We start from the raw sequence: 23,769 nt of genomic DNA on the forward strand, positions 1-23,769 counted from the left end.
GAACTAAAGAAAGACTTAAGGAGGATCTGCAGCATCCAAATTGGCTAAATGGGTCATGAGAACCAAAAAAGTAAAAATAAATAATAAACTAGTGAGTGGCTGAGATAAAGATGAAGGACACAGCTACAAGAAGCCTACACAAGTCTAGGAACTGTACTAAGTTTAAAAAACACAGACTGCTCTTTGGGTCATAAAGTTCTTGTGAATGAAGGGATATATCTAGCGCCGATTAGTAACTATGTGCTTGATTTTTTTTAAAGATGATGTAATTGAATTATTGCCAAGCTCTTGTTGTTCCCTGTATGACTTGATAGTTTTCTTTTCTGTATATAAACTATTGATTGCAGAAGTAAAGTTGCAGCAGATTCAAACCACTTTTGAGTGTGTTTGTTGTCTGTCTGTCAGTCGCCGAATCCTTGTCTTCCTGACTACCCAAGCCCTGATTCTCCTACGGTCATGGTACTCCCGGTGGGCCAGTCCGTGGCAAGGGAGCTTGGCTAATGGACCAAAAAGGGAGGCTGATACAAGTATTCCTGACAACTGATCTAGCCAAGGAATACAGGCTCCACCTAGATCGTGAGGCTCCCGGGCAAGAAATTCAGGCTTGGCTCCAAAAATTTCCCCTAGCTTGGGCTGAAACTGGGGGAATGGGACTAGTGAAGTATAGGCCTCTGGTCTATGTAGAGATCAAATCAGATGCTGACCCAGTCAAAGTCTGCCAGTACCCCATGTCCCTAGAAGCAAAAAAGGGAATAATACCTCATATAAGGAGGCTTCTGAGTTTGGGAGTCCTGCGACCAATTCAGACTGCATGGAATACTCCTTTGTTGCCAGTCAAGAAACCCCACACAGGGGACTACAGGCCAGTCCAGGACTTAAGGGAAGTGAACAAGAGAGTGGTGGATATTCACCCCACTTTGCCTAACCCATATACCCTGCTGAGCTCGCTACCTCCAGACTGGCAGTGGTACTCTGTTCTGGACTTGAAGGATGCCTTTTTCAGCCTCCCTTTAGCCCCCAAGAGCCAACCATATTTTGCCTTTGAGTGGCACAACCCTGAGATCGGGATCAGCGGGCAGCTGACATGGACTAGACTCCCTCAAGGGTTCAAAAATTCTCCAACCATATTTGATGAGGCTCTTCATGAAGATCTGGGTGAGTATCACACCCAAAATCCAGACATCAGCTTGTTACAATATGTAGATGACTTGTTGATAGCTGCAGTTGACACAGGAGCCTGCCATAAAGGGACTGAGAACTTGTTGCTGACCCTAGGACTCCTAGGGTACCAAGCCTCAGCCAAAAAGGCCCAAATTTGTAAGAGGCAGGTCGGGTATCTGGGGTATGTCCTTAAGGAGGGTCAAAGGTGGCTGTTGGACGCCAGGAAGGAGATGATCTTGAAAATACCCACTCCTACAACACTGAGACAGGTGAGAGAGTTTCTGTCTCCTCTGCGTAGATGTCCCACTACCAGATGCAGAGGAAGACAGAGGGATTCTGCTGTCTCTGGGTTCCCAGATTTGCTGAACTGGCTAAGCCCCTATATGAGGTCACTAAAAAACAACAGATTTTGTCTGGACAGAGAGGGAACAATGAGCATTTGAGGAACTGAAATGGAAACTGCTGGAGGCCCCAGCCCTTGGCCTACTGGACATCAACAAACCCTTCCACCTTTATGTGGATGAGAGTAGGGGCATTGCCAAAGGGGTCCTCACCCAGACCTTGGGACCCTGGAAAAGACTGGTGGCATATCTGTCAAAGAGTTTGGACCCAGTGGCTGAGGGATGGCCTCCATGCCTAAAAATAATTGCAGCCGTAGCTCTGCTAGTTAAAGATGCAGACAAACTGACTCTTGGTCAGAGACTAACTATTGCAACCCTGCATGCCCTGGAGGGAATCCTTAAACAGCTCCCAAATCGATGGATCAGTAATGCAAGGCTCACTCACTACCAGGCCCTCCTTCTTAACCCAGCCAGATTGATGTATCAAGTCCCAATAGCTTTGAACCCAGCCATCCTACTGCCTGATCCCGACCTGGAGGCTCCACTTCATGACTGTGCTGAGATCCTGGCTCGAGCATACTGCATACACCCAGACCTGCCAGATGTCCCACTACCAGATGCAGAGGAAAACTGGTTCACGGATGGGAGCAGCTACATGAGTGATGGACAAAGGTATGCGGGGGCAGCAGTGACTACCAGTGAAACCGTAGTGTGGGCCACTGCACTGTTGCCAGGGACTTCGGCACAAAAGGCTGAATCAATAGCCTGAACAAATGCCCTCCAACTCAGGAAGGACAAGAAGCTGAATATTTACACTGACAGCAGGTATGCATTTGCCACTGCACATATCCATGGGGTTGTATACTTGGAGAGGGGGCTGTTAACTGCAGAAGGAAAGACTATTAAAAATAAACAAGAAATCCTAGAGCTACTAAAGGCCCTCTGGGCCCCCAAGAAACTACCAATCATCCACTGCCCGGGGCACCAGAAAGGAGAAAGGCCGATTCAATGAAGAAATAATTTGGCTGACCAGAGAGCTGGCCATGACAGCCACTATAGCTCCTGTGCTTGTGGACCCTGGGGCCCGTGACCTTCCCCCTTTACCCTGCTACATGGATAAAGATGAGGCATGGGTGAGATCTCTACCCATGACACACCTGGTAGAGGGATGGTGGCGGACCGCTGACAATAAGATCATTCTGCCTCAAGAACTGGGACAAACAATGCTCCGAAAAATACATCGGGCATCCCACCTGGGAATCGGGAAAATGTAAGATCTCCTCAGACACTCTGCAGTAAAAATTAAAGAGGGAAACCAGATTATAGAGGACATTGTGGCTAGTTGTCATGCTTGCTGCCTGACTAACACCAACCCACACCCTGCCAACCCAGGGAGTCGCCTCCGGGGCACCCATCCAGGTACATACTGGGAAGTGGACTTCACTGAAATCAAGACAGGAAAGTTTGGCTATAAATATCTATTAGTCTTTATAGATAACTTTTCAGAATGGACTGAAACATACCCCACTAAACACAAAACTGCAAATGTGGTGGCTAAGAAGATACTGAAAGAAATTCTGCCCGTTTGGCTTTCCAGTTATGATAGTATCAGATAATGGTCCAGCCTGCATTTCCCAGGTAAGTCAGGGAGTAGCCACCGCATTGGGGACAGATTGGAAATTACACTGCTTATAGACCCCAAAGCTCAGGGTAAGCAGAAAGGATGAACAGGACACTAAGAGAGACCCTAACTAAATTGGCCTTGGAGACTGGCGGTGACTGGGTGACCCTCCTTCCCTTTGCCCTTTTTCAGGATTGGAATTCCCCTTTCCAACTGGGATTAACACCCTTTGAAATCATATATGGGTACCCACCTCCCATCATACCTAGTCTTCACACTGATTTAGTGGCACAGTTGGAGGACCAGGACCTCCTGGATGCACTTTGGGGACTCTGCCAGGCCCGTAAAGAAGTATGGCCCAAGCTCCAGGCTATTTACCAGGCCGCTTCTCCTCCTACTCCCCACAGGTTCAGACTAGGAGACTGGGTCCTGATCCAAAGGCACCAGCGCAAGTCACTGGAGCCCAGGTGGAAAGGACCTTACATGGTGATCCTGACCACCCCGACAGCCCTGAAGGTGGACGGAGTCACAGCCTGGGTCCATTACTCACATGCGATTGGCTGACCCCTTGACTCCCTGAGGAGTACCAGGGCAAGGCGTGGGAAGCTACTCAACATCCCTCTAATCCACTGAGGCTCAAGTTTTGCCGTGCCAGGAAAAATGATCAACCTCTACCTGATTCTCCTACTTCTGCCTGGTGCCACCATGGAGACTGGCCAACCTGATAATCCCCACACACCTTGGAACCAAACCTGGATCATCATCTCTGGAGGGTCCAACCCTAACAGGTGGCTCCACGATACACCTGGTTCCCCAATCTATATACAGACCTTTGTGATCTGGGGGGGGGGTTGTGTGGGGACCTTCTGGAAACGAACCTGACATACTCCCAAATGGCAAGGAGCTCACAGCGTTTGCTGTAGGATGTGACACACCTGGAGGATGCGCCAAAGCAAGGCAACTGCAATTTTATGTTTGTCCTGGCCACTCTATGACCAAAGAACGGCATCAGAAATGCGGAGGAGAAGACTACACTTTCTGTGGTAGTTGGGGATGTGAGTCAACTGGATCAATAAGCTGGGACCCCACCCTGACAAAAGGAGACTTTATCATGGTACAGCCGGTAGGAGATATGTCCATTCCAGGGATTGGGTGGTGTGGAAATCAGCGCTGTGGAAATTGATATGATATATAACGCTTTTCTGCTTATGCTGGGGCTAGACGTGGTGGGCGCTGCAACTCCCTTAATCATTTGGTTTACAGAGGCCGGTAAGCAGGCATATTGGACCACTGGAAAGACATGGGGGCTGCATTTACACCCAGGGTCAGGCCAGCTAACCTTTACCATAAAGCATACCTTCACACCAGTGGAAACAGTAGCAGTGGGACCCAACCGAGTACTGAACCCTACAGTAACACCAAGTCCAACCAAACCTGCCCTGATTTCTGCCAAAGGTCTAACTGTTGCACCTAAGAAACCTGCAGAACAGCTCCTCTCCCCTCCCTTCCCCTCCTATTCCATCAGAAGAGAGTCCCCTATAGAACCTGCTCCAGAAATCTTTCTTGCTTTTGAATGCTTCCAAGCCTGAATTAACTGTTTCATGTTGGCTTTGTTACGATGCATGACCCCCCTTTTACGAGGGCACTGCAGTGGAGGGCAATTATACAATGACTAGCAAACCACAGGAATGCTGATGGCAGGCTAAGGCCTCACTAACTATCCAGCAAGTACAGGGCCAACCAAGTACCAGGCCCATTGTAATAATACCAGACCCTTCCCTGATCAGGACGTTTACCTGCAGCCTCCTGATAACACTTGGTGAGCATGTTCCACAGGACTAACACCCTGTGCACATGTTCTGGTCCTCAATAGAACTAAGGGCTTTTGTATAATGATCCGGCTTCTGCCACAGTTGCTATACTATTCCAAGGAAGAGCTAGAAATTGTTGCCGGACCAGTAAGCCTCCACAGGTCAAAAAGAGAGCCCTTAATTGCCCACATATTAAGCATACTGTTAGGGACCAGTATTGCTGGACTAGGAACAGGGGCTGCCGCCTTGGTCCTACAACAACAACACTAGTCTAGTTTACATGAGTCTAGAGATGAGGACATAGAAAAACTAGAATTTCAGATAACTCACTTCCAAGAGTCCCTGACCTCCCTCGTGGAAGTTGTCTTACAGAATAGAAGAGGACTAGGCTTAATATTCTTGAAAGAAAAAGGACTATGTGCTGCTTTAGGTGTGGAATGTTGCTTCTATATAGACCCCTCAAGAGTAATAAAGGACTCAGTAGCCACGGTCCGAGAGGGCATAACCCAACGAAAGAGGGAATGAGAGGCCAACCAGTGATAGTTTGAGGCCTTGGTATTCTAAATCTCCCTGGTTCACTACCTTAATTTCTAGTATCCTTGGTCCCCTTATTCTTTTGATATTGCTGTTGATATTCGGGCCTTGTATTATAAACATGTTAGTACAGCTCATGAAACAAAGGTTGGGGACAATTCAACTCATGGTACAACATGGCTATACACCTGTTAGCCTCACTGAACCTTATACAGCATCAGAGGAGTTAGGAGAAGAATCTTATGTGCTTGCTACTTGAGGCCCAAGATTGAGCCTCCTTAGGACCATGAGAAGGAAGAAATGTGGAACCAAAATAAGACCAAAATGCTTTCACCTCAAAACTAAGGCCTAAGACTGCCATAAGTTACTGGAACAGGCCAGAAGTTACTGAAACCAGTCAGTTCAGATTCCAGAAACCAGGAAGTGTAAAAGTACAGAGTCACAAGGTAGTCAGGAGGTAATGACTGCTAGACTATGGAATGTCCTCTCCCTGGCCCCCTAGGCAACTGCTTGACAACAGAATGTCCCAACCCTAGTTTCCATAGTGACTGTGTAATTACCAGATGCCCCCATCTGGGGGCAGCCAATGAGAAATGGTGGTGGGCAACTACCTCCTTAGAAGGAAAATTGAATTGTGATTTCTGGAATTCCTAGACACAAGCCAATCAGAATTGTACCTGTACTAGTACCCCTAAATGATGTAACCTTGTGATTTTTGCCTTTAAAAACTGAGCTTGCAGATAGGTGGGCACTTCCTCCAGCCTCCACTGCATTGGATCTGTTGGTCAAAGTCCCTACCTAGGCTTGTATTGCATTTGGATATCCCGAAATTAAACCTTGATTTTGCATTCCAGCTTGCTCGTCCTTGGTGGTCTCTCTGGGGATCGTGATCTGGGCACAACAGTATCAGAACTGACATTCCTCTGTTCCACACATCATACCAAATGCTCAGGCAGCCATCAAGCTTCATTTGATGACTGGGGGTACAATTCCCCCTTCTTAATTTTTGAAGGTGCATCTTAGGACTACTATGAGTGCTTTCAGTGATGCCTTGTCTTTAACACATTTCTATTAGGCCAATGTTCCTTCTTGAATCTCAAGCACAATCCAGGTTCTTTATTCTTCCTTAAGTTTTTTCTTTACCCAAAGCAACTTCCTGGTATTTGGACCACTTCCCCTTGCTTTCTGAAAGGTCTCAAAGTGGTTTAACAAGTGACATTAGCATTTTAATTGCCTCCTAACAAGAAATCTTTGTTCACCTATTTCCCATTCCTGGGAGATAAGCTAAGCTTTCTAACAGTGCTTAGGAAATAGCTGCATTTAGGGCTGTGCCTGTAATGGCAGCAAGCCATTTTTAATGCCTTACGCTGTTTAAAAGGAATTGAAACATGCATTCCCATGATATTTTTCTGAGTGTCTTGTTGCTCAATTTCTTGGATCATTTGGAAGCTTTTGTCCAAGTCTGTCTGTGACTTCCACCTATCTTGTCTGCCTATGCTGCCCTGCTTTTATGAGCTATGGTTCCCAAGCAGCCCTTTGGGGCCCAGAAGAAAACCCAGATGTGGCCAGTTGTAGCCACTGCACTCCTGGTTCCATTTACACAGTCTGCATTAGTACTGAAGACCAAGATCCAGCTTTTGCTCTTTCACCACAGAAGGTTTTCATCTTCCATGAGCTTGCATTAGGACACCTGCATTACTGTTTGACAGGTGTACCTCTCTAATCAAACTCTCCACCTGGCATTGTTCCTGGAGCATGTCTCACCATTGCGCTTGCATGTGCACACTGATCAGCAAAAACCTCTCTGGTGTCCCCACACCCTCACCAGGTCAGTGAAAAAAATGAGAGTACTTGAAACAAGAGCTTTTTCAGAGAGATTTCCTCCTGACAGATCTCCTTTGTCCCTGCTTGTCTTCTCTCCCCAGATGCAGAGTTCCTGTTGCCTCAGCTGTGGCTCAGTCCTCTACTAACTGCTTCTGTTCTGCGGGTAGAGGCTTGCATCCCCGTTTTTGCCTTATTTGTATGACCAAACACAGCCTCTGCCTCATTTGTGTGGCTAAATGCAGCCTCATCTTTTCTCATCCTGTCAGTGCAGCTACTGCTAGGGACTTAGACCCTGCTCTTCTTTTCCCCTGATAGCCACTTTCTGAATGCTGACTTGAAGAGGAGATGCAGCACTAACAGTGAGGGGTTGCAATACTCTAGGGGATTTTTGTGCTAAGGCAGTTATGATAGATTCCCATTCTCATAGATGTTCCCTCCAGGTGAGTACAATTTTGCTCTTAAAGAAAGATGAGTACCCTTCTGAGAGGAAGAGTCTTGAAGAGTTTCTAGTATTTGAGTAAGAGAAATTACTAAACTTTTAAAGTCCTTCAGTTCCTTTCTTGTCTCAACCCAACACTTCTGTTCTCCAAACTGTGTGGGAGCCTATTTTCAGGTTCCTCATGGTTTTACTCAGTAGATCTGCATAGAGAGAATGATTAGGACCATGGGCCTAAGTGAAGGTGTCTGAGATGGTCTGCACTTGGCTGTTCCAGGGGTAGGGGAGGAGGTCTTTTGCTCCACCCCTTGGTGGCTCTATAAATACCCTGGGGCAGAGACAGTCAGGGCCAGTTGGAATAGGTTCCAGGTCCTCTTGAGGCTATCCTTTATTTTCTATCTGTTTGTCTTCACAATCTAAATCATTCTATCTAATATTTCCTGTTGCCCGCATTCAAGAAAACTCTGGGAAACTGTAGGGTTGGTGGGTAAATGCCCTGAAGAATGGTGCCATGAACAGGAACTAAAGAAAAAAGAGGAAAAAAAATGGACTAAAGACAAAGTAATAGGGACTAAAGACATCGGAAAATAAGTTTTATTATAGAGTTCTTGGTGAAAGTGCTGAGTTGTGTCCTGCCAGTGGAAAAAGAAAGGAACATGTTTGGTGTTGTAATGGAATATGAAATATGAATATTAATAATAAGGGCAGGGTTTTTTATCCTCAAGAGAAAAGGAAAAAAACAGAGTGGAAGGATGTCCAATGCTGCAGTGCAAAAAAAATTTCTATCTTCTATCCCTTAATTTCTATCTGTGAAAAATAAGTATAAAGTATAGTGGTAGTAATATACTGCAGTATATTACTTAAAAACTTAAAGTATTAAGATCATATAGAAAAATTTATTCAAGATAAGTAAGGCAAAGAAAGACAGAAAAACTCTTCAATTTTCTAACTTTGGGGGGTATGAATGCAAATTGGGAAGAAAAAAATCGTTCCTTGAGCTTTACAGGTAGTAAAAAAGCTCTTCCTTGAGCTTATTGGGCAGAAAAAAGTTTCCTATGGAAGCTTTCAGCCATGGAAGCTGAAATGCTAAGTCCAAGCGGCAGGAGAAAGTGATTTCTCCCTGTTGCAAAAATGCGGGTGTAAGAAGCCAAAAAGTTTAAAGGTCAGAAGTTTTTGGGAAAGTTGGTCTTTCTCTCTTGGAGAGAAAAATCTTTCTCTTAAACTAAAACACTTTTCTTGAAAAATTTTTTTTGGGGGGGAATCTATCTAAAAAGCCTTAATCTTTCTCAAAAGCTCTCTTAAAAAACTTAAAAACTAAAGCTTTTAACTTTCTCTCAGAAAAACAAAAATTAGAATCACCTGAAGATATTAGTATGGGAATCACCTGTGATTAGCTCTAAGGGAAAAACAACAAACCTCTTACAAAACCTCTCTAAGTTCTGTCTTTCAAGCCTTAAAAATCCTCCCTGTAAAATGTAGGAGGCAGGGATGGAGTTCCTAAAAACCTCTTCTAAGCTCTGTCTCTTCAAACTAGTAAAAGACAGTGGGTCAGAGTACCCTGAGGGTAACGCTTGGGAGAGTGTGGGTGAAGAGCCATAAAGAGCCTAATAGGGCTGGAAACTGTTTACCTGAGAAATGCAAAAAGTCAAGCTTTACAGTTGCAGCTGAGCTGAGGCATCAAAGGTTTTGTTTCTGAGAGAAAAGGTGCTCCTAATCATTCTAACTCAAAGATCCCCTGAAGCAATGCAAACTTTGTTAAGCATTGTATCCTGGATTCTAACCGACAACTGAGAAGCAACTAGCCAGTACCTCCAAGTTTGAGTGCATCTCAGGGACACTAGTGTTCCTTCAGTTTTGAACTTCCTGGAGTGCACAGCTGAAAAAGCAATACCCAGGGAGAAAAAAAACTAATGAACAAACAAAGCTAAAGCCAGTGGGAATGGCACAGTTGTCTGCTTTTCTGCAAGTCCTGGGTTGTTAGGTGGGACTATGCAGTGTCCACAGCTGCAAAAAGAAATCAGAGAAAAGCTTTCCTATCAGAGAAAGGATCTTTCTGGGAAAGCAGTAAAGCCAAATTGCCTCTGCAGTTGCCCAGCTGAATCAGAACGCTGTCTGGGGAAAGAGTCCAGCTAGGGCAGCTGGAGTAAAGCTTTCTTTTCTATCAGAGAAAGTATCTTTATGAGAAAAGCTTTGTTTCAACTGACTCCTGGTGAGATGAGGGAGTGTAACCCTAAGAGGTGATTGCCTCTGGCACTCAAGGACAGAGCTTGTCCTTGAATGCAGGACAAACAAAGGCAACCCACTGGGGGAGGCAAAACACCTGTCCTAATGGGAGTTTAGAGATGGCAAAAACCTCCCCTGTTAGAAAAGCAGAAGCTTGATTTTCAATCTGTATGCAAACCACACAGACCCTGAAAACAGAGACAGGACTAAAGCCCCTACCTTCAGAAGCAGAAAAGCTGCCACTGTGACATTGGGAAACTGTCTCTGGGGCAGAGGGAATAAACTGAGACCAAACTGGGAACTGTCAGGGAGAAAGATTCTCTGAAGAAGTAGAGAAGGGACATATTCCTCCCCAGAAAATGCAAGATCTAAGGAAAGCTGCTAGAATTTGAGGCAGATTTTTTTTTTTGGGGGGGGGGCTACCTCCAAAGGCAGCTAGCAGAGAAACAGAGCAGCTTGAGATATCTGAAGCTCTGCATCTGGGGGTGGCGTGGGGGGTGGGAGTGGGAAGGAACAAGCAAAATGAAAATAAGATCAGTGGGAGAAAATCTCTTTGAAGGAGCTATGGAAAAGCTCTGTTGTAAATGTTTTTGTTTTTCATATTGGCTAAGGCAAACGCAAGCCCCTAGGAAAATTGCTATCAGAAATGCCAGCCTCAATACCTGGTAAGGAGGCAGGTGCGGTTCTGATCCAGGGGCCAGTGTCAGGTGAAGGAGAGACACCTGTTGAGGCCAGCTCAGAGAGCAGAAATCTCCCAATGTCCCATAATTGAAAACATAAAACGCTTGGTTCAAATTCCCTGTGCTGAAAGCAGAAACTTGACTTTTCAATAGGAAAGCGAGACAGGTCAAAGAGCTAGAACTTGATTTTCAGACCCGGAAAGAACTATGGGAAATGAAGTCCGAAAACTAGCTTGCAACAAAGAACTGATATAAGAGAAATGCATTCTCGGAATGGTAGTTTTTCTGCATAAGATGGTGAAACTGCCCTGAAAGACTTTTGTCAGCTCAAAAATTCTTTCATAGTAAACTTAAAATACAGCTTTTAAAAGAATAAGAAGGAGGAGAGTCATCTAGAGTTTCTGGAATGTTAGTTCCAATGAAAAATTGGAAGGATACGGAACTCAGAGATTTGTCTTTTTTTTTTTTTTTTTTTTGGCAACTTTGCAGAAAATACCTTATTTACCCTAATAGCTGTGCAAATTTTTTCGGTAGTTGACAAAAAGCTACTTTTAAGAGCAAGCAAGCCACTTTAAAATCCTTAAGAAAGCAGTCCATAAACTGAACATTGTTTTAGATATGAAGAAACTTATGGGAATATAAAGAAGTTCTTTGCCTTTTGAACAAACAGCCTGCAAGGAGTAATTCCTTTGCAAATCTAATAAGGAGACAAGGAAACAGGCATTCAAAAAGAAATGACTGCTTTATAGAGGGAACAAACCAGAAAAATCTGTCTTAAAAATAGTTGCTTCACTTGAAAGTTCTTTATACAAAATCAATGCTAAATATCACAGCTGCTAACAATAACATCAAGGGTTAAAGCTAATGAAGTGAAAATACGAAATCATGAATATGCTTTTCCTTGGAGTAAGCTAATGAAGGATATGTTGCATGAAAGAACATCTATGTTCTTGACTCCTTTGAATAATAAAAGTTTTAGTGAAAATATTGGGCTAATAAAAATCTTTCAAACATCATTGTTAAAGAACTCATGGCAAATACAGCTTTAAAAAATTAAGAATGGGGAAAACTGTATCAGTTTGGTGATGAGTATAAAAAGCAGCTAAAACAATGCTCCTGATATTAAGGTTCCATCTTGCAGTCTGGGAATAGTAGGAGTGTAAAGAATCTTCCAGACTGCTGAGGAGTTTGAGACAATTGTAACTAAGTTTCAGCAATGTCTTCAGACCTGCTGAAAGCTGCAGATCTGGAACCCGACTCCAATTTAGACAACAATCTTCTCCTGTTTGGAAATTGATTGTTATGAAATGACTAGCTAAGCAATTCAGAAACAGAACATTCCTTACAAGGTTTTTCTTTTCACTTTTCTTTCTTTTTGGGTTTGCTGTAAACTGATATAGCTCTTATAGAGTTGTTATAAAAGACCTGAAAGGCATAAAATACTGTTTAACAACACTCACTAAATCCCAGAGTTGAGAAAGCTATTAAAGAATTACACTCTTGTTTCAATCTATCAAGAATTTTTAGAATGTCAAAGCTGTCTGTAAGCTCTGAACTTTAGAAATGATTTGTGTACTTCTTTTCTAAGAGATATTGATAATAATTAAGAGTAAGAAGTAGAAAATTATTCTGTCGTATTAGAAAATGTTAAATCGGAGCTGGGCAGAAGTGCACATGCCTTTAATCCCAGCACTCAGGAGACAGAGCCAGGTGGATGGGTCTCTGTGAGTTCGAGGCCAGCCTGGACTACCAAGTGAGTCCCAGGAAAAGTGCAAAGCTACACAGAGAAACCCTGTCTTGAAAAACCAACAAAAAAAGAAAGAAAGAAAAGAAAAGAAAAAGGAAAAAGAAAAAAAAGTTAAATCTAAGTGTTAAGAAATCTTTAGGTGTTTGCTAAGTTAGATATATGCTAATGGTAGCCCTATGTAAGCATAAAATAGATCTATAGTTTCTTTAAGAATATAAGCTTGCAAGATGTATCTAAGGTAGTCTTAAGACATGTAGTAATAAGCTTGTAATAAGTAAAGATGCTACTTGTAAATGTAAGTTTAAATAAAAAAGAATGAATATAAGAATTATAAGATGACTATAAGAAGTAAATAAATATATTTGCTAAAGTAGTTCTATAGTTTCCTTAAGGAGTATAAATAAGTAGATGTTAATGCTATATGTGAGTTTGTAAAAAAAATGTAAATGTTAGCCGGGTGGCGGCGACGCACGCCTTTAATCCCAACACTCGGGAGGCAGAGCCAGGCGGATCTCTGTGAGTTCGAGGCCAGCCTGGGCTACCAAGTGAGTTCCAGGAAAAGGCGCAAAGCTACACAGAGAAACCCTGTCTCGAAAAACCAAAAAAAAAAAAAAAAAAAAAAAAAAAAAAAAGTAAATGTTGAATGTGAATCTAAATGCTTTGGGAGATATATTATGTGAGTTTGTATAAAGGTGTAAATGTTAAGTGTTAGTCTATTCTTAATGTATCTGGTGAAGAAACCTAAGACACAGAAGAAAGTGTCATAGTAGACTGCAAAGCAGGCAGTCTTAGTGGTTTCAAAAGCTCCAGAAGCCACTATAAAGCTAATGGTGGACACCAAAACGAGCACAAAGCATCCGCAGCTGAGATCCATGGGAACTCAATACAACACAGAGAACCCTGAGCTAACAGCAAAAACGGTGCAGTTTAAAATATTACTGTAACTATAAAGGTCTCTGTCCATGAGAATGAAAGTTGCAGAGATGCTTGTTTGAACTAAAATTGTTAACTGCAAAAAGTTTTGGTTGCAAAATGTCTCTTCATATTTGGAAGTATAAGTCTGATGCCAGAATTTACTTCTTTTGAACTTCTTGAACTTTGAAAAATGAGAAAAATGCAAGGAGATTTTTGTTATGGATTTCTTCATATTTGGAAGGCTCATACCAGAATTTATTGTTTGAATTTTGGGACTTAAGAATGAAATGAACAAAAGTGATTTCAGTGCAATGGGACAATTTTGAATTTACTTATAAGTGATGACCTAGGAACTGTTTCCTGGAATTATTTGTGTTAAAAAATGGAACTATTTTAATGAAGAAATGTATTGTTTTTACCTAGACTCAAGATGCAGTTTTGTGTATGCATATATGCTTTATTAACACGTGATTCATGAACTGTTTTATGGTACTGTTTATGTAAAAATGGAATTAATTATGGAACTGGTTTTGTGTTACAAATGGAACTGTTTAAATGAAAAGTTTGAATTTTCTAACTAGGCTTGAGATTTTGCTTAAAAAATTATAAATAAAAGGGAGAAGTAATATTCCTTAGTTTAATTTAAAAAATTATTTGAGTGGATTAATGTTATGTTTTGTTAGTAAGAAATGCAAATGGGTATACTAACATTACTTTAAAGTGTAAAGAGTTTTATTAAGAAACTGCTTTTTGGATGTTTTGCTAAACGTTTTCAAAGTGTTGATGGTTAGATTGAAAATATTGCTTTTCAACATGGGTTTGTAGGAATTGTATAAGTTTGGTTTTTTTTCTAACTAGGTTCAAGATTTTGTTTAAAAAATTATAAAGAAAAGGAGGAGTTATGAGTGAATTAAGGTTGAATATATTTTTGCAGAAATTATGTTTAACCTATTGATATTAATACACCCTAGTTTTGTGGCATTAAGGAAATATTTAAGTTTGATGTGTATACATTAGAAGTTTTTCCTATGTTCTGTTAGCAAGAAAATTCTAATGATTCTATTAAGAGTTAAAGTTGTAAGATTGAGAAAATTGTTAACTATATGTAGCATCATTTGTGTTAATTCAAATGGTTCTGTTAAGAGTTTGCTTTGAGATATAAGATTGAGAGAATTGTAACTATGTATAGTAATATTTATGTTAACCTGTTACTGGTAATGATGAAATATGCCATTATTTAAGTTTGCAATTGCATTAAGGTTTTGGTTTAAAGAAGGCTTGATGCAGCTAAGACTGCTGTAGTCACCTTGGGCCTAACCAAAAAGAGAAATGCCATCTTTATTACCCTCTACTCCCATACTGGGAAGTATAACAGCTATGGAGATTGCTGTAAGCCATTAATAATGAGTTATTTTTCATATATTAAGAAAGGAGGACCTGTGGGAGCCTGTTTTCAGGTTCCTTGTGGCTTTACTCAGCAGATCTGCATAGAGAGAATGATTAGGACCATGGGCCTAAGTGCAGGTGTCTGAGATGGTCTGCACTTGGCTGTGCTGGGGAGGAGGTCTTTTGCTCCACCCCTTGGGGGCTCTATAAATACTCTGGGGCAGAGCTAGTCAGGGCCAGTTGGAATAGGTTCCAGGCCCTCTCAAGGCTATCTTTTATTTTCTATCTGTTTATCTTCATAATCTAAATCCTTCTATCTAATATTACCTGCTGCTCAAACTCAAGAAAACTCTGGGGAACTATGAGGTTTGTGGCTAAATGCCTGGCAAAACTGGACTTCATGGGCAAGAGGAAACTGACCCTTGTTGTACAATGTGATTAACAAGCATTTTTATCTAGTGGCACTGGAGTGGATGATTTTGTCTCACCCTTATCAACCTCAGGGAAAAATTTCCCCTGCATCTCAGTGCTTGGATCTAAGTTGTTTCAAATTAATGTCCACAGGCAGAAAGCTTCCCCAGGAATCTTTTCTGACTTGTTTCCCTCACAGTATTTTATTTTTCCATTTCTGCTCTGATTCTCCTCCAGGAGTCTGCGTTCAGATTCCCATAGTCAGAGAACCAAGGACACAGTTCCTCTATGAACTCCAAAAATCTCCATACTTGTTGTGGTCCCACCTTAAACCCTGTAGTTTTTAAGGTTTCTACAAATGAATCTTTGAAGATCGGCTTACTGTTTTCCTGCCCCATTTCAGCACTGGGGAAATTCTACTCTTAAGTTTCTTCTTACCCAATATTCCTATACCTAACCCTATATTTTTACTTAATTTTAATAGATAAAAATTAAGAGAGAGAAAGATAAAGAAACTTAGACAGACATACTCACTGCAACCTAACTTCTCACATTGTCTTTTCTTTCAGTCACTTTACTTTACGTATATACAATTTTACTCCTAAAAATAGAATACCATTGCCTTTATTTTTAATTCATCACCAGGCACTGCCCCCACAACACCCCTTACTCTCCTTTCACCAGGTCCCTAGTCGTGTCCCTAATTCTGGTGCCATCTGTAGGAGGCCTGCTCCCACTTTTTCCCAGGGTACTCTCGAGGAGAGAGGGATAAGAAATATTTAGATAGAAACAGTGTGGAGAAGACAGACAGAAACACAGCACAGCCTCTTGGAGGAAACTGTATCAATATCCACTGGTCCCTTCTGTCTCTAAGAAAAGGTTTTTTTTTTTTTTGGTTTTTTTTTTTTTTTTTTTTTTTTTTTTTTTTCAGGAATGCCAAGGGACAGGGCAAAAATCGTCCCCCTAGCACAACCAAGTGCAGACCATTCCAAATACCTGGTAACCATACATGTAGTCAAGCCATTCCCTAATGCAGTCTTGTTGAGTAAAGTAAGCTCAAATTTCACAAGGAAATCTCAATGGTGCCCCACACTGGAGACAGAGAAGGACAAGGAGGAAGGGACAGAAGAAGTGGCACCAGAGCACACTTAAGAGATTAGGAACTGCCTTAAGGTTTGTTATAGCTCAATAGGGTCAATAAAGCTTAAAAAGATCTATACATTATTTGAAGAATCCTGTTTTTAAAATAGGGTCTCACTAAATATCCCTGGCTGACCTATAACTTGCTATGTAGATAAAACTGGCTTCAAATTAACAGAGGCTTACTTGCCTCTGTCTCTAAGTGTGCTGGGACTAAAGGTGTGAGCTAACACATCTGATATAGTTACTGAAAAAGAATGTAAACTTTTCAAGATTACTATTGTTAAACTTGAAAATACTTCTCTTTATTTGAAAACAATTAACATGTGAAATGAAGAAAATGCAAGTTTTCTTTATATTAGTACCATATATATATATACACATGTATGTGTGTGTGTTTGTGTGTGTGTGTATTATCAATATATGTAATGTTTCCCATAGCATCATGTTGTAGACATTTAACCTGCACTATAAAAGTTTTAAAAAGAAACATTGATGGTTCTTCCAAATAACCCACTTTAATTCTTACTGTAGACTGCATATGTCATTTCAATTGTTTTCAGAATTACTGATTACTTGATGCTATGACAGTTCTGTGTGTCACATAGAAATTAACTGATCTATGATATACAGTGACTGTCACATTCCAAGACAAGCTAAGTAAGTATTTTCTATATTTGATTTCATGTTTTTAAATTTCAAAGATTTTTTTCTGGGTGCCAGTGTATTTTTGTACTTCCCGGTTTCCCTCCTTTAATTCTTTTTTATTTATCAGTTCTTTGTATCCATGACCTGTTCTTGAGCTCAGATATCAACTCTGTAGAACACATAATTTGAAACTCCTGTCCTTATAATGCATACCTTGAGAACCTTGCACATGATCTCACATATGGAGAAAGTTTTCTCTGCTCGTGTCCAATCCCAGGTGGTCACCTTCAAAAGACAAGAAGTAACAGTTCATCTGTTCTAGTAACATAGTTCTGCTCCCCTCAGTTTCATTTGAACAATGACACTTTCAGAGATGTGCTTCTTTACTCTCGTGATTTATGATGGAGTTCATATAAAGTTCCTCTATAACATTTTGGTTTATTTAAAATTTATCACCATTTATCACCCTCTTTTCAGAAAAAAATTTATGCTATCAGAAACAATTTCCATTTTAGAAAACTGTTTCATGTTTAAAATTATTTGTGAGTTCTCTGAATGCAAATATTAGGTATGCAAGTACCAATATGCATTTTCCCTTAGTAAGATGCGGAGAATGACATAAGATAGCAATATGATTTCAATAATTTAAAAATAAGTTATTGATATTTAAAAAATATTCCAAAATTATTAAGATATTGGGAAGATTTCAATACCACTGTGAAATTAGCTTTCTTACTTATTCTGAAATATTTCATTTCTCCAAGCAGAAGAAATTATTCAGAGTAGGAATATAGCAAGAAATATAAACATTAATTTTTCTGGTATTATGAATTTTGTGTAGGCATAAACACTAAACAAAATAATGATTCAGACTTAAGAAGTCCCAGATACTTGATATTATTAAGTCTGTCATTGAGCAGCATGGCACTTTATATTGATAGTCAATAAATATTTATTGGGTGTTACGTCTCTGTAAGTTACATGTTTCCAAAGAAAGGCTTTCAAGAAAGCAGATATGCAGACACATTTAGTTTACATAAAATATACAATATAATATATCACAAACATAACATGGTTAAATTTCCAGAAGAACTGCATCTTATGGAAGGCCATATGTTGATTTGTAAGTGATAGCTTAATGCTGTAGCTGAACATGAATATCCCCAAAGACTCATGTATTGAATAGTTATCCTTGGTCTATCATATTTTTGAACATGACAGAATATTTAGGAGGTAGACTATAATTCAAGGAAGTTTAACTCAACAGGAACATGAAATTCCATAGAGTATTTGGAAGCCAAATACAACCCAACCCAACTCCTTTTGTTCTCTCTAAATCCTGGTTGCCAAAAGGTAAGTATCTTCCACTGGTTTGTATTCCAACCATATTGCACAATGCTGCTCTAAGCAATGAAAACAGGGACACGTGGTCAATGATTGAATCTTCTGACACTGTTAGACAAAATAAACCTTTTTATCTTTAGTAATTGATCTATTTGCATAATTTTTATGGTAAGGAATATTAATGTTAAAATTTAACGTAAGTCGAACAGTTAACACTGGTAATGTAACACTGTAAATATAGACTAAGTATTCTCAAATGATCCACAAATCCAAAATGAATAGAACATTCATCAATATATAATAAAATTTTAAATCTCTTACCCTACCTTTCATCATTTGTTTTTTCACCAAATTAATTCAATACCCTGACAGAATTGTCTGAATATTTATTAAATTACTACATGGATTTTTTAACAATGATATGATTTTATCCATTTGTCAAGTTCTTAAGCAAAAACATCTATTTTCTTCAAGGCTTTACATTTAACAAAATACTTTAAACAGCCATTAACTGTTTCTTAAATGTCCTAAACCTCATTTTCAAAATGTAGTAATAAATATCACTCAGGTGATGCCAGTTTGCTATCAGCACATCCAAGACCTCAAATATTTGGTTGCAAACACTTACTGGAGGTGATGGGAACCTGTAAAGACATGAGCCCCTCAAGGCAAGAAAGACAGGTGTGTACACACGGTCCTGGAGGATTTCCTGCTCCCGTGCTTCACACCAGCCCATGTAGACTATCTGCAAGGAAAGTAAGTGTTGTGAACTGCCAAAGTATAATTTACATATCATAGTCTATTTGTGTATCTTGTGCTGTTATAATTTCATGTAAAATTATCTAATTGATTAATGCCAAAACCCATTAATCCAGTGTTCCCATGAGTTGTAGAAATGAACTACTCAAAATTGTTTGTTACTATGGCATTGCAAAGTGTTGCCTCATGCCAGCTGGCATGAGCTTCTTTCCCACTCACTCCCTCTTTCTTTCTGCTCTTAAATTTTTTTATTTATAACAAACTATTAACTGAACTCTTGTCTTTCCAATTAGTTATACTTATTATAACTGAATATGCTCATAATACAAAACATGTAAGTGAGAAATGAATGCCTCTTTCTGCTATCTATCCACTATAATGAAGCACTATATCCTCTGTCATCACAAGGTAGGATGGATAACATTCTTGTTCTGAGCACTGGCCTCAGGTGGTAAAGGATATACCATCATTTTTTAAAAGGTTAAAAGAATTTTTAGATTCATTTTTCATGTATCAAGTTGCAGTGACTGATAATAGTTCTGGGTCTTGTTGACTGAGAGAGATCAGTTTCTACAGGAAAGTCATATGCTATGCATTGATACTCATGCTCCACCATTTAATTGCTATGAGACTCAAACGTAAACAAATGTGTTAAATATTATAGTTTCAAATTTTGATTCTTCCACAGAAATTTAACTAATTCCATATTGGAACTTCTTACTTCTTACAACGTACCTCTTACATCACAAGTTTTACTTTTTGCTTTAATGATTTTTCAGAGACTGATTCCTGAACTTCATTGTTTGCTATAATACCTGCTATGACTAATAAAATATGAAACACACAACAAAGTGCAGCTGGACTTAGTGATCATTACACCCTCCCAAGATGGAATGGAGAGTAGGAGAACTCTCAGCTCAGCTGTCATGCCAACTTAATTTCTAATACCAAATGAGACAGAGCTCATTGAAGAGGATGAGCTCTTTAAACCCACACCCGGGTTTAATGTGGTTTGTATGCAGTGTACCAAGGTAACAGTTTAAGAGTAACAATACAAGAACCTCCACAACATTTTCCACTTACACACAGGTGACATCTACTTCCCATTGCATTATTTTTACTGTCTAAAATGAACTGGATTGTGCATTATCTTAGTTTATATAATACCTCCCATGTGGCTATAAAGTCTCAGATTTAATAACTTTAGGAATTGTGATTTTTATACTCTCTCTTAGAGTATTAATGTATGTTTTGAAATTCATACTGTAATTGAACTCTTCACAGACTTTTAAATGGTTAATGAAATCATGATAAGATTTAAGCACAATTTGTTATTTGAATTTATTTTTATATGATCAATTATAATTAATAGAATGATATAAAAAATTGAAAATAATAAAGTTACTTTTGTCATAAAATCTTTAAATGATGTATATATTTATGGACACACACACACACACATATATATATATATATATATATATATATATATATATATATGTCTGTGTATAAGTATATACATAGTTAAATTATATATTTTTCCCTGCTTAGTTTTTGCCATCTTGAAACAAGCAACAACTATTCAGGTAGAAGGATCTTCAATTGTGAAAATGCAGCAGCATATTGGCCTGAGGGTAACCTGTAGAGTATTTTCTTAATGATTGTGTGGAAGGGTCTAGGCCAGAATGCATGGTGCCACCATGTGGCAGATGTTCCTAGGTGATATAAGAAAACAAGCTGAACAAGCCAGGAAGAGCTAATCAGTAAGCAGTGTTCCTGCTTAGATTTTGTGTCAGTTGTTGCCTCCTGATGCACTGAGTTCCTGCCTTGATATTTCTCAGTTATAAAGTGTGACCTGAGAGTTGCCAGCTGAAATAAATCTCTCCCCACGTTGCTTTTGGTCATGGTGTTTTATCACAGCAATAGGAATTCTTTTTTTTTTTTTTTAATTTTTTTTTTATTTTACAACACCATTCAGTTCAACATAATAGCCACAGATTCTCCTGTTCTCGCCCTCTCGCCTCCCCTCCCCCTCCCCCCAGCCCACCCCCCATTCCCACCTCCTCCAGATCAAGGTCTCCCCGGAGGATCGGGATCGACCTGGTAGACTCAGTCCAGGCAGGTCCAGTCCCCCCCCTCCCTGACCGAGCCAAGCGTCCCTGCATAAGTCCCAGGATTCAAACAACCAACTCATGCAACGAGCCCAGAACCCGGCACCAACACACAGCTGCCTCCCAAACAGATCAAGCCAAATGACTGTCTCACCCATTCAGGGGGCCTGATCCAGTTGGGGGCCCCTCAGCCTTTGGTTCATAGTTCATGTGCTTCCATTCATTTGGTTATTTGTCCCTGTGCTTTATCCAAGCTTGGCTTCAACAATTCTCACTCATATAAACCCTCTTCTTTCTCACTAATTAGACTCCCAGTGCTCCACCAGGGGCCCAGCCGTGGATGTCTGCATCCAGATTCCTCAGTCCTTGGATGGGGTTTATGGCACAACTATCAGGGTGTCTGGCCATCCCATCACCAGAGTAGGTCAGTTCCTGCCGTCTCTCGACCATTGCCAGCAGACTTTTGCAATAGGAATTCTAACGAAGAGTGAAACTGGTAGGAGAATTATGTGGCATTGCTATGACAAACCTGAATATGTTTAAATAGGATCAAAGAAGAACTTTGGAACTTTGGGCTAGAAAAGCCAATGAAGGTTTAGAGCTTTGTGACTTCTAGTAACTAAAAAGTTAAACTTGAAAACAGTCAGGTAATTGAGTCCTGGCTTGTAAGTTTCAGAGAGAAGTTGGTAAGTTCCTTAAAGAATATAGGTTGTTCAGCAATTTCGATTAAACTCTGGTTTTGGTCAGCTGAAGCTGAAGACTTAGCTGTGATTATCAAGAGTCCAGCATCGATAAGGCAAAATTTTCAGAAAAGTTCTTCCTCGGGATCAGCATAGAGGATTACCGAGAGGAGGCTAAAGTTTTACCCAATTCTGACAGCTAAACTTGGTAATGGGTAAGACTTTTCCAGGTAGTACTAGTTTTGAAAGCTTAAAGGAGCCATGGTGAACAATGGAGGCTTGTCATCTGACAGGCCAGAAAAGGACATTAGTGAAGGTGCAGCCAAAGTTGAACTAGAACCCCCAGATTATAGAAAGAAGTTAAGGCTTGGCACCACATAGTAGGGTCAGAATCCTTGAAGAGAAGCTGTGGATGATGGTGCAATTCACTTGCAGGGGAGAACATAGCACTTGAGAAATGTCAGTACCACTGGATCACTGCAAAGGACAATAGAAGCTGTGGAATGAAGCCACCCAGTGAGACAAGCTGTGTGCTGCAGAGAGCAAGGTTGGAGAAGTGGCCAAGCATTGACATTTTTACACCTTTGAATCTTAGTTTTGCTTTGATTTGGGTGTGACCATGGCCTGATTGATGCCTCTTGTAATAAGAAGCTCTGCATTTAGTTTTTATTCCATAAGAACAAAAAGACTTTGGTATTTTAGGGAGACTTTGAAATTTTAGAATTTTAAAGAAGCGTGGATATAATTTTAGAGGATTTATATATTTCAGACAGGCTTTAAACTTTAAAAGGGACTTTAGATATTTTAAAGAGGTTTTAATGTGTTTAAATTTTTAAAGATTGTGGAACTTTTAGTTTGGAATGTCATATTGAGGTATTAATATTAATATGAGATCTCAGCAATGAACAAGAAAGTAAAGATTATGTGTTAACAGTAATGTGTTTCTGTCAAATTGAGAAAGGGTTGATTTTTCTGATTAGTGTTTTGTCAACTTGACATGAACTATAGTCATTTGAGAATTTGTAACTGCAATTGAGAAAATGCCCATACCAGATTGACTTTGAGGCACTTTGTTGATTAATGATTGATGTGGAAGTGCCCAGCCCACAGTGGGTGATGCTACCTCTGGGCAGATAGTCCTGTATAAAAAAAGTGACTTAGCAAGCTATGGGGAACAAGCCAGTAAACAGCACTATTCTGGGGTTCTGCCTTCAGGTTCCTGCTTTGAACTGCTGCCGTGACATCCTTTAATGATAGGATGTGATATGAAACTTAAAGTGAAAATAAACCCTTTTATCTTTAAACTGCTTTTGATCATGTATTTTATCCCATCAAGAGAAACCCTAACTAAGGCATATACACATGCATACTAGTTTAGTTATGTGACTCTAATTCAGTTATAGTAAAAGAAGGGTATGGTCAAGTTCGATGTTTGATATTTTTATATTAAGCAATTCAGCAAAGTCACCAAGCCTAGTTGTTCTAGAAGTCTGGAAAATGTGACTGAACTTAAGGTACCAGGTTTTTAACAAAATATTAGATATGAACAGGGAATACCTAGTCTTATGGACAGTTACATATGAATCAAAACATGAGTTTTCTTTGGCCATAGAGTAGTTATTTTTCACATAAAACATCAGGGCAGAGTCTGGGTATCTTCATTTATCCTCAAAAGTAGAGAGTAAAACATCTCCTTTAGCATCAGTGCTGGGTTAAAAGGCATCTGAGTCATGAGTGTACTGGGTCCAGGCATAAGTTAGAGAGAAGAGGCAGAAAAAGTCAATCTGGAAACAGATTGAGGTGATCCTACATGGTAGTTCTGATGGAAACCTTTTCATGATAGCACCACCATTTGCATACACATTCAGAACAATTTTCCTATGACATCACAAACATAGGTAAAGACATTTTTAAGTGTCTCAAAGTTATATTTATAAATGAGAACAAAAACGGTAGTAGAACCTAACGTTTTAGAAGTTGATTTAATAAAGTCATTC

At 40.0% G+C, this 23,769-nt stretch overlaps 1 protein-coding gene across 11 annotated transcripts in view; it reads right to left on the reverse strand.

The window, feature by feature from the left end:
* Sntg1 (syntrophin gamma 1) overlaps positions 1 to 23,769 on the reverse strand; it is a 741,147-nt gene that overhangs the window by 48,228 nt on the left and 669,150 nt on the right. For all 11 annotated transcript variants that reach the window (XM_028855148.2, XM_028855136.2, XM_028855144.2 and 8 more), the window contains 2 exons: positions 18,851 to 18,967; positions 17,092 to 17,163 (listed from right to left, as the gene is read on the reverse strand). In XM_028855148.2, coding sequence (XP_028710981.1) covers positions 17,092 to 17,163; positions 18,851 to 18,967 — 189 coding nt within the window. The remainder of the gene's footprint in view (positions 1 to 17,091; positions 17,164 to 18,850; positions 18,968 to 23,769) is intronic.

This window comes from Peromyscus leucopus, chromosome 2, assembly GCF_004664715.2.
Source record: "Peromyscus leucopus breed LL Stock chromosome 2, UCI_PerLeu_2.1, whole genome shotgun sequence".
Classification (NCBI taxonomy): domain Eukaryota; kingdom Metazoa; phylum Chordata; class Mammalia; order Rodentia; family Cricetidae; genus Peromyscus; species Peromyscus leucopus.